The 13,151-nt window shown below is 34.8% G+C and overlaps 1 protein-coding gene across 1 annotated transcript; it reads left to right on the forward strand.

The window, feature by feature from the left end:
- Positions 1-448: 448 nt before the first annotated feature.
- Positions 449-12,076, forward strand: LOC143661943 (pituitary adenylate cyclase-activating polypeptide-like). The gene is made up of 2 exons (XM_077135218.1): positions 449-580; positions 11,325-12,076. Exons 1-2 carry the CDS (start codon positions 484-486, stop codon positions 11,621-11,623), a joined length of 396 nt encoding a protein of 131 aa, XP_076991333.1. The 5' UTR covers positions 449-483; the 3' UTR covers positions 11,624-12,076.
- The last annotated feature ends 1,075 nt before the right edge of the window (positions 12,077-13,151 follow it).

Raw genomic sequence — 13,151 nt, forward strand, 5'->3', positions numbered from 1 at the left:
TCCTACTTCCTCTTGGAGTTGACAGAATTCTTCATTCTTACTGTTATGGCCTTTTGGCTGATATTGCCATTTGCAACCCACTGAAGTATGCCATCATCATTAACAGATACGTGTAATGTTGCTGCCAGGATCTTGTGGGTGCATTTGTGTCAATTTTGTCATCATCCATCTTAAATGCTACTCTACCCTTTTGTAGGCCAAATATAATCAACCGCTTCTATGACACTATTTATTTCAATGCTAAAGCTGGTCTGTGCAGATATCTCACTGGCAGAACTGGAAGACGGCATCTCTTCTGCTGTGTTGCTCTTGGGTTCCTTTCTACGGATAGCACTTTCTGACACCTAGACTGTCATTATTGTCTTTAGGATTCCCTCTGTTCAGGGATGGCAGAAGTCCTTCTCCGCTTGTGTTTCTCACCTCACTCTTTATTACAGGTACCACATTTTCATCTATATTTGCCCAAAAAAGGCAAGTTCATGAATGACAGTACGGAATGCGGTTGTAACACCAATACTGAACCCTCTTATTTACAGCCTTCGTAATGACAAAGTCACAGAAACCCTGAGAGTTGCCATGAGTAAGTATCTAACTATGCTAGGAAATTCAACTTCTTATAAATGAAATATATGTGTATATATATTTATATATGTATATTGTATGTTTATTGAAATATATATATATCAATTACTCTTCTTCTCTAGCAACAAAATTACTTTTACTATGTAACTACTTAAAGTTTACTATTCAACAAGAATGAAATTTAGGAGAAAATGTATTCTAAATCAGTACTTCCCAATCTGTGTCTAATGTTCACTTAACAGAAACTTGAAATATTTGTAGCAATTCACATAGATCTCAAAATACATACATACCTTCAAACATGTACGTGTACAAATACAGGCATGATTCTCAGTTTTATATTTTCCTTCCCCTACAATTTTTTTAAGACCAAATCCTTGGACAATCTGGTGATTTGGACTAAAACAAAGCCACCATTGTGTGACTCTGCTTAGGTATATTCTCATCTTTATTTAAATTTTTCTCAATTTTTTCCTTTTTAAATATTAAGTAATTTTTCTTTTGGATGCATATAAATTATCTTCAGAATGAATTATTAAACACATTTGAATTCATATTTAAAATATTATATCTGAAAATATTTATACTAAAATATTTATAAATTCAATTTGTAGACTAATCTCATAAGCCTTCATGTCATTTGCAATCTTCAGCTTTTATGATCCTACATCATACAACTAAAGCTATGGGCATTATCTGTCTTTCACGATAGAATTCATCTTAACTTATAACTCTCAGCTAATCAGGCAAAAAAGAATAAGTAGATGGAATATTCTGACAGGTATATGTATATTATCTTCAAAGTACTGCTGAAGATAATATTAAGTATTGAAATTTTGGTATAATTTTTATACAGATAGATTTTATCAAAGCCAAATAACAATAAATTGGGAATTTCATTATGATTTAGAGTATATGACCTTGTTAGCATTTGAACTAACATTTCTTAATTAGATTGTAATTATCATAATTATTTTAATTAGATGTGTGGTAAAATTGGTACAAGGAAATTACTAATTTGAACATGAAGGAGAATGCACATTTGTTACTATGAATTACTCAAATTACTCAAATATCTCTTGTAAGGAATAAATAATTTGAAAAGGAATAATGTTGTGCAGAAGATTATTAAAATACACAAACCTTAAAGATGTTCTCATTATCTACTACATCTCTGTGTGACATTTGAGAACTGTAAATTTTCAAAAAAATGTACTGATATCTGCTTACAGAAAGCAATATATACTACAATACTATAATGGCCTGTATTTGTTTTGCCAATTGTTCCCAGACTCTTTCTGAACTATCTTTTCCCGTACCTGGATACTAATTCATGGTATATCCTGTTTTCTTGAACATGTGTCACCCTATTGCAATTAACTGGCCAATTTGATGTCCCCAAAGACAGAAAATCCCATGACATCATTAATGATGATGGCTGCTTAATTCAAATTTTAACCTCTAGTGCTGGATAAGTATGTCTCACTTAACTGAATGCCAAAGTATAACACTGTGATGAATCAATATTTTATTATTTATTTTAAATTTATGTTTATTAAATTACCTGTCAATGAATAGATATTAGAAAATAGCAGTTGAATGAATGAATGGATGAATACTAATGATCAATATGTATTTATTTAGCACATGGACTATATATACTATATATTATATAGAGAGAAGAAAATTAAAATTTAAAATAATATTTCTGCTTTGTAAATATAAGGGAAACTTCTCACATTTTGACAGTTACTCTTAATTACTTGAATCTTTAAAATATTGTTTGTAGGTGTGCACATATTGATTAATATTTGCTTGATTGAATGATACTCTTGGTGTCTTTCCAAATGTCCCAAATTATATTCACATGAATTACTTATGAATGTGTCTACAATAGAAAAAAATAAAGACAGCAGCAGTCCAAACTATCAGCTTAGAGCAGAATTAACAATTTCTAAAAATTTTGCACATTTTGATTTATACATTATTTCTATTTCCCTGATATACCCCAAAGAAATCATACTAAGGTAAAATTATCAACACAACTCCTAGTTCTAAGGTAAGTTTAACAATTTGCCAGCAATATTATATAAAATTATGGCTGGAAGGAACATTAGAAATTTTTTATACAAACTCCTTATATGTGAGAAATGAAGCAACAAAATTATGTGTTATATACAGAATAAAACAAGTAAATCCATTTTATTGGAATTCATGACTTCAGTCATTATTTCCTTATTTTAAAATATACTTTTAGTCCTTGTTTGCATGTAAATTTGTAGATTCTAAATGTACAACAGTTCTGGTCACGATCTAGGCCCCTGCCTAGAAAAATATGGGGGAGTGATTTGAGTAAATAATGAATAACAATAGGTTTGAAAAAAATGCTTTCTTTTTTTGTTTTATCAAACCTTTTTTATTTACCTGCTGGTCTACTGGAATAAGTATCAGAAAATTACATTGAAATTATCTCTGCTGTACCCAAGCCCCTGAATTCCTACACATTTAATTTCTTTGGCAGGATCCTAAACCTTTTGTCAAAATCTCTGGCATACATGTCCGGATTTCCTGCCATGTATTAGTATGGCATATATATAACTGCCTGTACAATATCCTGTTGGGACCAGAGGAATAATCACAAAGCAGTTTCATAGATACCATAGAATTGAAAGGGGATCATTTTTGTTACTTTCCATCCCATTCTTTCCTCTAGTACAATAAATGAGGGTCTTTCAATGCTTACATAGAGAACCTATGGCTTTGAAACTATGCCTAGAGTTAAGAACCACCTGAAGTGAGCTTGTTATTTTTGCTCTCACAAAATCAGGTGCACTCAACAAAACCAACCGATCCATGTTTCTTAAAGTTACAATTTTTATATAACTGCAAATGTTAAAAACATATTGTAAGCTACATCAGCACATATAAAAATTACATATACTATACATAAAAGTATATTTGGGGTGCACAGGTGGTTCCGTGGTAGAATGCTCACCTTCTATGTGGGTGACCCAGGTTCAATTCCTGGACCATGCACCCCCCCCCCAAAAAAAAAACACACAAAAAACTACATTCAGTACCAATTCACTGCAGTGAAATTATGAATATTTTTCACTCAGAAGGTGAGAGGTTACCAGCACCACCCAACTTTCAAATAGCAATAAAATCTTAGTTGTCACCTGGCTAGTGAGCAACAGAATTGATAAATGCTTCTTGAGGAAGTGCCTCCAAGAACTCTTCTAATGATAATTCTTTTAACAAACCTAAGGGAAGCTCCATATTCTTAAGGTTATTACAGAAATGAGGCAGGAAAAGACAATAACAACTTAGGAAGTATCAAGCAAACTAACACCTTGAGAAAAAGGAGTTGAATGCACCAAAGACTTCTGGGAGCTAGGATAAAATATGCACCTCAGAGTTATTCCATCAGATGGATTAAGTGGTTGGGTTACACAAATTCCTGTCAGTTGATGGTAGAGTTTTGGTCACAGAAGACATTAATCTTTGATACCTTGCATCTTCTAAACTGCTGGAATGAAGAAGAAAATGATGACACTTGGGAAAGAAATGCAGGGGAATGCTTTAATGCATGGATATACTAAGGACTACATAATATGGATAATGTTTCACAAAATCTACTATGGCTTATAATCACAATAAGAATTAAGTAAGCAGACAAAATACGTGAAAATAATATTTTTCAATGCACTAAACAACAATGAAGGTGGGCTTGGATCCCTGCATGATTGGACAAAATGAACTGAGCCTAAAGGGATAACTCTAAACTAAGAAATACTGAGCTAATAGGAAGGTGTTGCCTCTATAATGGAGAATAATTAGACCTGGACTTAGCACTGCTTCAGACTTCTCTGAAACATTATAAATGATTTAGTTGTTTCCAACGAATGTTACTACACCCCACAACAAAACTCTAGTATTTTTATAGGAATGCCAAAATATCCCAAACCCATAATTAACAATATGTAGACTCCAATAATGAATTACCAGCCATGCAAATAAGCAGAAACACACAACCATAGTAAGTAGAATAATTACTCAATCAATACTAAACCAGAATTGATGCAGATATTAAAATGAACCCATAAGGGCACTGAAGCAGATTTTATTACTATAAAAATGCCATGGAAGATATGACTTTTTTAACACCCATATCAGAGTTAAAGATATGAAAATGAATCTTTGAGATGAAATATATGCTACATAAAATAAATGGAAATATAATCATTACTGGAACAAAAAATGGTGAATTTAGAATATACCAATCCAAAAGAAAATGTGAAAAAGAATTAAAGAATGAAAATATTCAGTGAGTTGTGTACCAACATCAAGTAGCCTAATATACACATAGTCATAGTTTCTGAAGTAGAATATTGTGGATGTATTCAAGAAAAATGCCAACTTACCCCAAGTTTGATGTGTCTACATATCCATAAAGGAGGTCAATGAAACCCAAGCACAAGAGAGTTGAAAGAGACTACATCCAGATCCATCACAATCAAATTTCTCAAATCCTATGATACAGTGAAAATGTTTAATGCAGCCAAAGAAAACCGAATGATTGTAATAAATAATGCAAGTGATGATATAATACAGGAACATTTTTAAGGTACAAAAAGGCATAAAAATCTGACATAAACCATGATTACCTGACTGTATTAAAATAAAAGTTATAGGAATTATTTCAAGTGTAAGAAAAAATGTAAGATTTACATGGTAACTTCACCAGCAAATACTTAAATTTTAAAAATAAGTTCCAAATGTCTTAAAAACAAATCAACAAAAATATATGTTTGGATTTGGAACATATGTGTATTTAAAATATATTAACAACAACAAAAATAGTGGAAAGAGTAAAATGGAAGAATATGTTTAGGATCCTGTAGAATATATGGAGTGGCATTCTCTCACTTGAAGGTAAATTGTATTGAATTAAATAAGTATATGGTAACTATGCATAAAGCAACTCTAAACTATCATTTAAAAAGAGTTAGAACTAAGTCAAGAAAGAGACTAAACAAAATTATAAAAAAGTGGTTTTTTTTAATAAAAGAAAACAGAAATGAATGTAAGGGAAGATATCAGCAGAGACAAATAGAAAACAAAGAGAAAAGAAGTACTTCAAACTAAATGTATCAGTGATCACAATAAATATAGGTATCTAAACACCTGAATGGAAAGATGGAGATTTCCAGATCAGATTCAAGGCAATGCAAGTAAATTCCCTGAACAACAAAGTCAGTTTAAATATAAAGATTCAAATAGGTCAAAATAATGGGATGGAAAATATATCCTGTACTAGCATCTATCAAAGTAAACTGTAGTGGCTATATTAATATGAGAAAACAAACTTCAGAGAAAATAACACAGTTAAAGAAGATAATTTCATTGTAATAGTCAAAATTCAAAAGGATATTACTATGCCAAACAATAATGAGCTTTAATATACTTGAATAAAATACTGATAAATGTGCAAGAAGAGATAAACAAATCCACAATTATAGTCTAAGATTTAATTTACTTCTCTCAAAAATTGGTGTAGTTAATAGAAAAACATTTAATAAGGATATGACATGTGAATAACTATTAAATAATGGATTAATTGATATTTATGGAAAACTCTGAGGCTCAATAACAGCAGAATGTGAAAAATTCACCTAGATAGATCATTTCCTGAGAATTAAAACACTTCAATAAATTTATAAATAGCCAAGCCATATAAACTATGTTCTCCGACCAAAATAGGAATAATAAAATAAATCTATGCACATCATTTTTGAGAACTTACATGAAATGGGCTAAAACATTTAAAGACACCAATGAATAAAGCATAATAAAGAAGAAATAGATACTTTAAATAGAATTAAAAATATAATAAAGAGTTTGAGTGTGTGGTTTTAAACTTCCCCCAAGAGAAAAGTCAATGTGCTGAGAACTTAATATGAATTTTACCAAACATTTAAGGAGGAAATAATACCAATTGTACACAAAATCATCCTGAAAACTGAGGAAGGTGTATGATTCATGTTTCATTCTTTAAGACCAGGATTCCTCTAATTTCAAAACCAGATAAGGATATCATCCAGAAAAAAATCTATAGATTAATAAATATCAATGCAAAAATTGTGATAATAAAACATATCAAATTACATCCAATGACATATAGAAAAGATTATACATTGCAATGAAGTGGGGTTCAGTCCAGGAATATGAGGTCAGTTTAAAAATAGAAAATTAATCAATGTAATTATCTGCATTAACAAACTAAACATTATGGTCATATAAATAGAGCAGAAAGTACAATTGGCAAAGCAAAATTCTATCTCAGACATAAATTTCACCAAATTTGTGATAGTAGGGAGCTTCCTTAATATTTAAAGGGTATCTGCAAAAAAACTAGAGATAACATCATATTGAGTGGTAAAAGACTGAATTATTTAACATCCTTAACAATACTCTGTGTGGTCTGAACCATGTGGTCTAAAAATATATAGTAAATCTGTTCATTAGTAAAAAAATTATCTTTATTATCATTTTATATGGATTTACAATATAAAATTCAATTTTTACTCAAAATTTTATACAAATTTTATTAAAATTCAATACAAAATTATAGAATTAAAATTGAGTGTAGCAAGATTTAAGGATAAAAGACCAAAATACAACATTTCTATATAGAAGAAACTGAATTTTAAAGTTACACAATTTATAACACTATAAAAACAAATGCTTAAAACTAAAGATTAAAATGTTAAAACTGCACTGAAAACTGCTGAGAGGAATTGAAGAAGACCCAAGTAAATGTATCTTGTTTATGGGTCAGAAGACTTGTAACATAAAATTTCAATTCTCCTAAAAGAAAACTATTGAATCAACAAAATCACAAGTCCATCAGGCCTTTTTTTTTTTTTTTTTTTTTAAAGTATTTTGTTTATTTTATTATTTTTTGTTTGTTTGTTTGTTTTTTACATGGGCTGGGGCCGGGAATCGAACCGGGGTCCTCCGGCATGGCAGGCAAGCACTCTTGCCCGCTGAGCCACCGCGGCCCGCCCCATCAGGCCTTTTTTTGGGAGGGGATCAGGTAGAAATTATAGTAACCAATTTATGAGGAAATTGATAAGAAAATGCAAAGAACTCAGTTGATTCAAAACATCCCTGAAAAAAAAAGAAGAAAATAAATTGGAGGGTTAACACTCCCATAAAAATAATTATTAATCTATTGAAATAAAAATATTGTAGCATTGGCAAATGTTTACACAAATTCCTTTGAACAAAATGTTGAACCCATAAATATTCTCTCTCTGTCTCTCTCTCATACACACAAACATACAGAAACAGAACTTATTTTTGACAAATCAACTTATTTTGACAAATGTTCAAAAATACTTCAGTGAAAAAAGGTGTTATTTAACAAGTGATCCTACAAAAATTAGATACTTATATCCAAGCAAATGATCTTTAATCCATGTTTAATACCACATACAAAAATTGACTGAGTAAGACTTTCAGGAAAATGGCAGAATAGAATAGATTGAATTCATGCCAGTGCCAAGGAACACCTAGAAAAGTGACAGAAAAATGACTGGGACAGCGATTCTAGGATGTAGGTAATCTGAGAGGATCTTTTACACTACACAGGGAGGCCCTGGTTGCAAAAGCTGAGGAATTGAGACCAGAGACCATCCAGCTAAAGTGCCCCCTTCCAAACAGAAGCCCAGGGCATCCAGGAGTGCACAGACAGGAAAATGGGGACTAGTAATTTAACCAAACTGTGTTCCTTGAATGCACAGCACCCATCCAGGTTGCAACCCCTCTTGTGACCTCTGCCACCCCTGCATGACCCACACACTTGAAACCCACCCAAAGCCCTCCAACACCATGACCCATGAGCTCAAATCTTGCCCCTGGGGCTCCAAGCACACATGTCCCAACCTCCCTACCTGCACATCCCTGCCCAGCACACACAGGTACACCCTAATCCCACCAACCTCTCCTGCACAAATGTGAACTCTAACCCCACACCCCTGGGACCTGTACACCTATTCCCAGCACCTCACACTGCACCACCCCTTTCTAGTCTGTGCAGGAAGTCACTTACACAACCATACTAGACCTTCCCCCAGCCTGTGCAGTTGTGCAAACTTGCCCTAAATCCCTGAGCTCTGTGTACATGCCCAGTAGCACTCTGTCCCCCAGACCCAGGCATGTACACACATGCAGCCTGCCCACACTGGCACATATGCATCTGCACTTGACCCCTAAACCCTGCACCTCTGCAGCCTGCACTACACAGACATGTACCACTGCGCCACCCCCAAAAGATCAGCTCTGACACCACACCTAGGTAATTCTTAAGTATGTGCCTATGCCACACAGACCCTGGCCTTGGCCTCCCCATATGTTCCATAGACATGCATAAATGCCCATGTCTCACACATGTACCTGTTCCAGGACCACACCCACTCCAAACATGTGCATATGCACCCTGATCCCAGATGGAAGCCAAATCCCCCTTGACCTGCACCCCATCCCTATACATGCATGCACCCACATCCCAGTACACCTGTATTTCTCCCTCCCATTCTGGCATGCACCCCATGTCTCACCAGCCCTGTGGCCTGCTCTGTGCCCTGAACCCTGCACCCTGAGACCCATGACTCCTGTGCTCCATGTGCTCACCTGGCAACTTGCCTGTGCACCCAATCACATGTACCTGCATAGCCTCTCCAATCTGCTTGCTGGTGCACCCTGTCCTGAGTTCCATGCCACAGTCTGCTCCTATGCTCTAAACCTGCCTGTTTCACTCTGCCCCCCAAATCCCCATACTACGACCCCCACAACATATAATCAACTTGTTCATGAAATTAAACAAGTTTATCATTAATAAACTGAAGTTTCTTCATCTGCCGACTTTACTGAAGTCAAATCCTTATTGTTTTAAAAAAACTGTTGTTCAACTATCCAATTTTCTGGAATGCAAGCATCCTAAATATCTAGTTAACATGTTTGAAGCCATTTTGACAACCTCATGTTTCTCTAAGGGTCAAATCTAAGTAAGTTGTAAAAGCAGATCAATGCTGTTAATGACATACTAATTAGCTAGTAAATTAAGTTTTCCTGAATAAATTTTTACATAGACAGGTTTGCTTTTCTTTGGATATTAAATTATATTAATGATAAACTTATTTAATTTCATGAACAAGTTGATTACATGTATTTTCCCTTGTGCGAAATGACAGGAGTTCTTAAATATACTCTTTACATGGGTTATAAGTCCTGATAGTTCTGAGTTAACATTCAGACAAATCCATTAAATCTTGCAAGATTCATAGGCTTATAAACAAAATCAGATTATTTATGTCAAAAAAGAGGCCAATTTCCAGAATCATTTTACTTTATCATGTGACAAAATGGATACATTGCAAAAAACAATAGCACTTTTTGATCTCCTTATATTTCCTCATAAGTAGATATTCAATATTTTATAGGTTTTCACCCAACATTTGGAAATATTTTCCAATACAGTTTTTAAAGTTGCAGTTTGAATTTGAAGTTCACAAAGACAGAATTTTCCCAATGATAGAAAAATTAAGCTATAACCAGAGTGGAAGAATATTCCATCCATTTTACATGATTCTGTTGACTTTGATACAGAAACATCATCTTATTTTGTGTATCAGTACAATACTTCCAGGTGCCCTCACATGCTGAGGAAGTTCCTGTTTTTGATGATCATTTACCTGCCAGGGATGTAACATAGGTTTGTCTGTGTTTTCTGTAGATCTCATTTTTGGTTTTATCAAAAGCACTTCACGGACAGGATGAGCCACAGTATACAAAGCATTAGAGATGAAATTGCTGGTCAGATATGGCCTTATGTTAATATATTCTGTCATAAACTCTAAGGAAGCATTTGGCAAGCATTCTCCAATTTTTCCTCATGCTGATCCTTCAAGTAAAAATAAAACATTTCAAGCCACCATTTAATGAAATAAGAGTCTTCTGGGCATTTTGGAGGATTAACTTGAGAAATTATTTGAAACCAGTAATTTTCCTATTCTGGTGTGAAAATGAAAGATGTCCATAGAAAGAGGGCAGGATGTGATATTTTTCATGGAAAGCAATACTCTACTTTGCTGCCATAATGCACGCCTTACCTGGAGTTAAATACCAGCCTCCTATTATGCTCATTATCATGAGTATCTGTACTTCTCCATACATAAGGCGCACATTTGCAGATGAAACTCTGATTGTGACCATGTAAATCATATAATTTCTCCAACTACATTCTTTTAGTGTCAGGGAGTATTTTTGTAAATGCTACCCAGACACCGTCTTTTCCATCTTGCAATTCAAAAGGCCTTGTCAAAAAGCTTAAGAGGCAGCCAACTCAATTGGAGGAAATACATGGGAATCAAACACTTGATCAAGGTTTGATACACTGTATATATAAAGAATTCACACAACTGAAAAAAAAGAACAGCCCAGTTATAAGATGAGCTAAAGATATGAATAGATATTTTTTGGAAGAGCAAATACAAATGGGTAAAAAACACATGCAGAGATGCACATTTTCATTAGCTAAGAGGGAAATGAAGATCAAGAGTACAATGAGAGAGCCGGGGTGGAGCTCCCAGGACCCAGACTGGTGGGAAGGGGAGGGTGGCGAGCCACCGAGGAGTTTCTTTTTCACAAAAGGCCTCATGCAGCTCTTCACCATGCAGTTCCCACAGATGTCGCCCACGGGATCCTTAGCAAGGCCCGTCGCACAGTGCTGGACCAGCTGTTCGCCGGGAAGTACCTGCAGTCGTTCCTAGCAGAGGGCTTGGGTGGGAACCTCGGCAGCGGCGCCACGGAGGACAACTCCCTGCCGCTCTCCAAGCGCCACTCGGACGGAATCTTCACCAACAGCTACAGCCGCTACCGGAAACAAATGGCTGTCAAGAAATACTTGGCGGCGGTCCTAGGGAAAAGGTATAAACAAAGGGTTAAAAACAAAGGACGCCGAACAGCATCTTTGTAGCGATGAGTTCGCTACCAGCTACCCTGTGTATACAACCCTAACAATGAAAAGTCATTTTCAAGACTGACTCAACAGTCATCGCTCATGTTCTATCCAAACATGTATTTATGTATGAAGTAAAGCCATTAAATGAATATTTTGATAATAATATTGTTTTTCTTTTGTACAAAGCACTAGAGAATGCACAGATATACTTTGTTGACCAACCATTGAGATATATATATATATAATATATATATTATGAATATATGTAAGTATAATAGAGAGCAATTCGTATAAAGAGTGCACAAGGACTGAAAATTTGCCTGAGCTGTTTATGTTTTTATATAAAATAAATAGGGAAAATAGACAATCATTGTTTTGCATATTACTCCTATTTTTGTAAACTGGAATTAAAAGGATAGTATTTTTATCCACAACAGGCGTGAAGATATTACTTCTGACCATTTGCTACTGTACATACTATGCTTGCCCCTGTTCCAGGGGGACTGTGAGGTGATGATTTGGGAGAATTGCTAAAGGCTGTTCTTTCCGGGATGAGTCTCTGGGACAGGCTGCGTCAGTCCCAGCCTAACTCAGCAGGACAGTATCTTCCTTGCTGGGTGGCAATTCCAATACTTATGCTATCTTTGATTCCATTTTTATGTGTATTTGTCTCTCAGCCCGGAAGGAAATTCTCCTGATGAAACAACAGCTCAATCCAAATTATGCTGCTCCCCAGAATTCACGCCAAATCCGATTTGGGGAATTGAATAGAAGGAAGGCTTGAGTCCAAATCCTCCCTTTTTGTACTTCCCGATTCATCAGGGAACCTAATATTCCAAGGCTAGGGCAATTGGAACAAAGTGAAGGAAATATAGGTATATTGGAAGAAGCAGTAGGAGCAGAACCCACAAGAGACCATAGGTCTGCTCCCTAACTGATTTTTGGGCGCTGGGTGTTGGAAATGGATACAAAGTACAATGTGTTTTTCTCCAGTGCTGTCCATGCTTCTCATCTTGTGAAATGGCCAGGATCCTCCCCTTTGAACTCTGCTGTGTAGGAACCACCCTTTTCCTTCGTGGTTTTCTGGCGACCCTTCCTTCCTACTTCCTGCACTGTTTAAGTACCATTGACCATTTTTCATTCACTTCTCTTAAACTTGTGAATGCTTCTCACTTTTTTGTTCTGTTTGATGCAAGCACTTATTGTAAAGTTTAGGAACCCCTGTGTAGTTACCACTAAGTAATTATGCACTAAATATGAACCTTCTGTTTCTCGTTTATTGAGTTTGTAGGTAAAATGTATTTTTCTACATTATGGCTTATTGCTTAGTAAAATTTATTTCATAAAACCAACCTTTGTCATATTAGAATGTGTAGTTTTCCTAACTGATAAATCATTTGAACCTCATCATCATATGTATGAGTACTATCTTATATTTATATTTGTGGTCAAGAGTGAGGTAAGCAAGCTCCAACAGATCCTGAGAATTTGCCCTTGTAATCCTGTCTTGGCTAAGGAAAACATTCCTGTCTGTTTCCTATCA

This window comes from Tamandua tetradactyla, chromosome 2, assembly GCF_023851605.1.
Source record: "Tamandua tetradactyla isolate mTamTet1 chromosome 2, mTamTet1.pri, whole genome shotgun sequence".
Taxonomy (NCBI): Eukaryota; Metazoa; Chordata; class Mammalia; order Pilosa; family Myrmecophagidae; genus Tamandua; species Tamandua tetradactyla.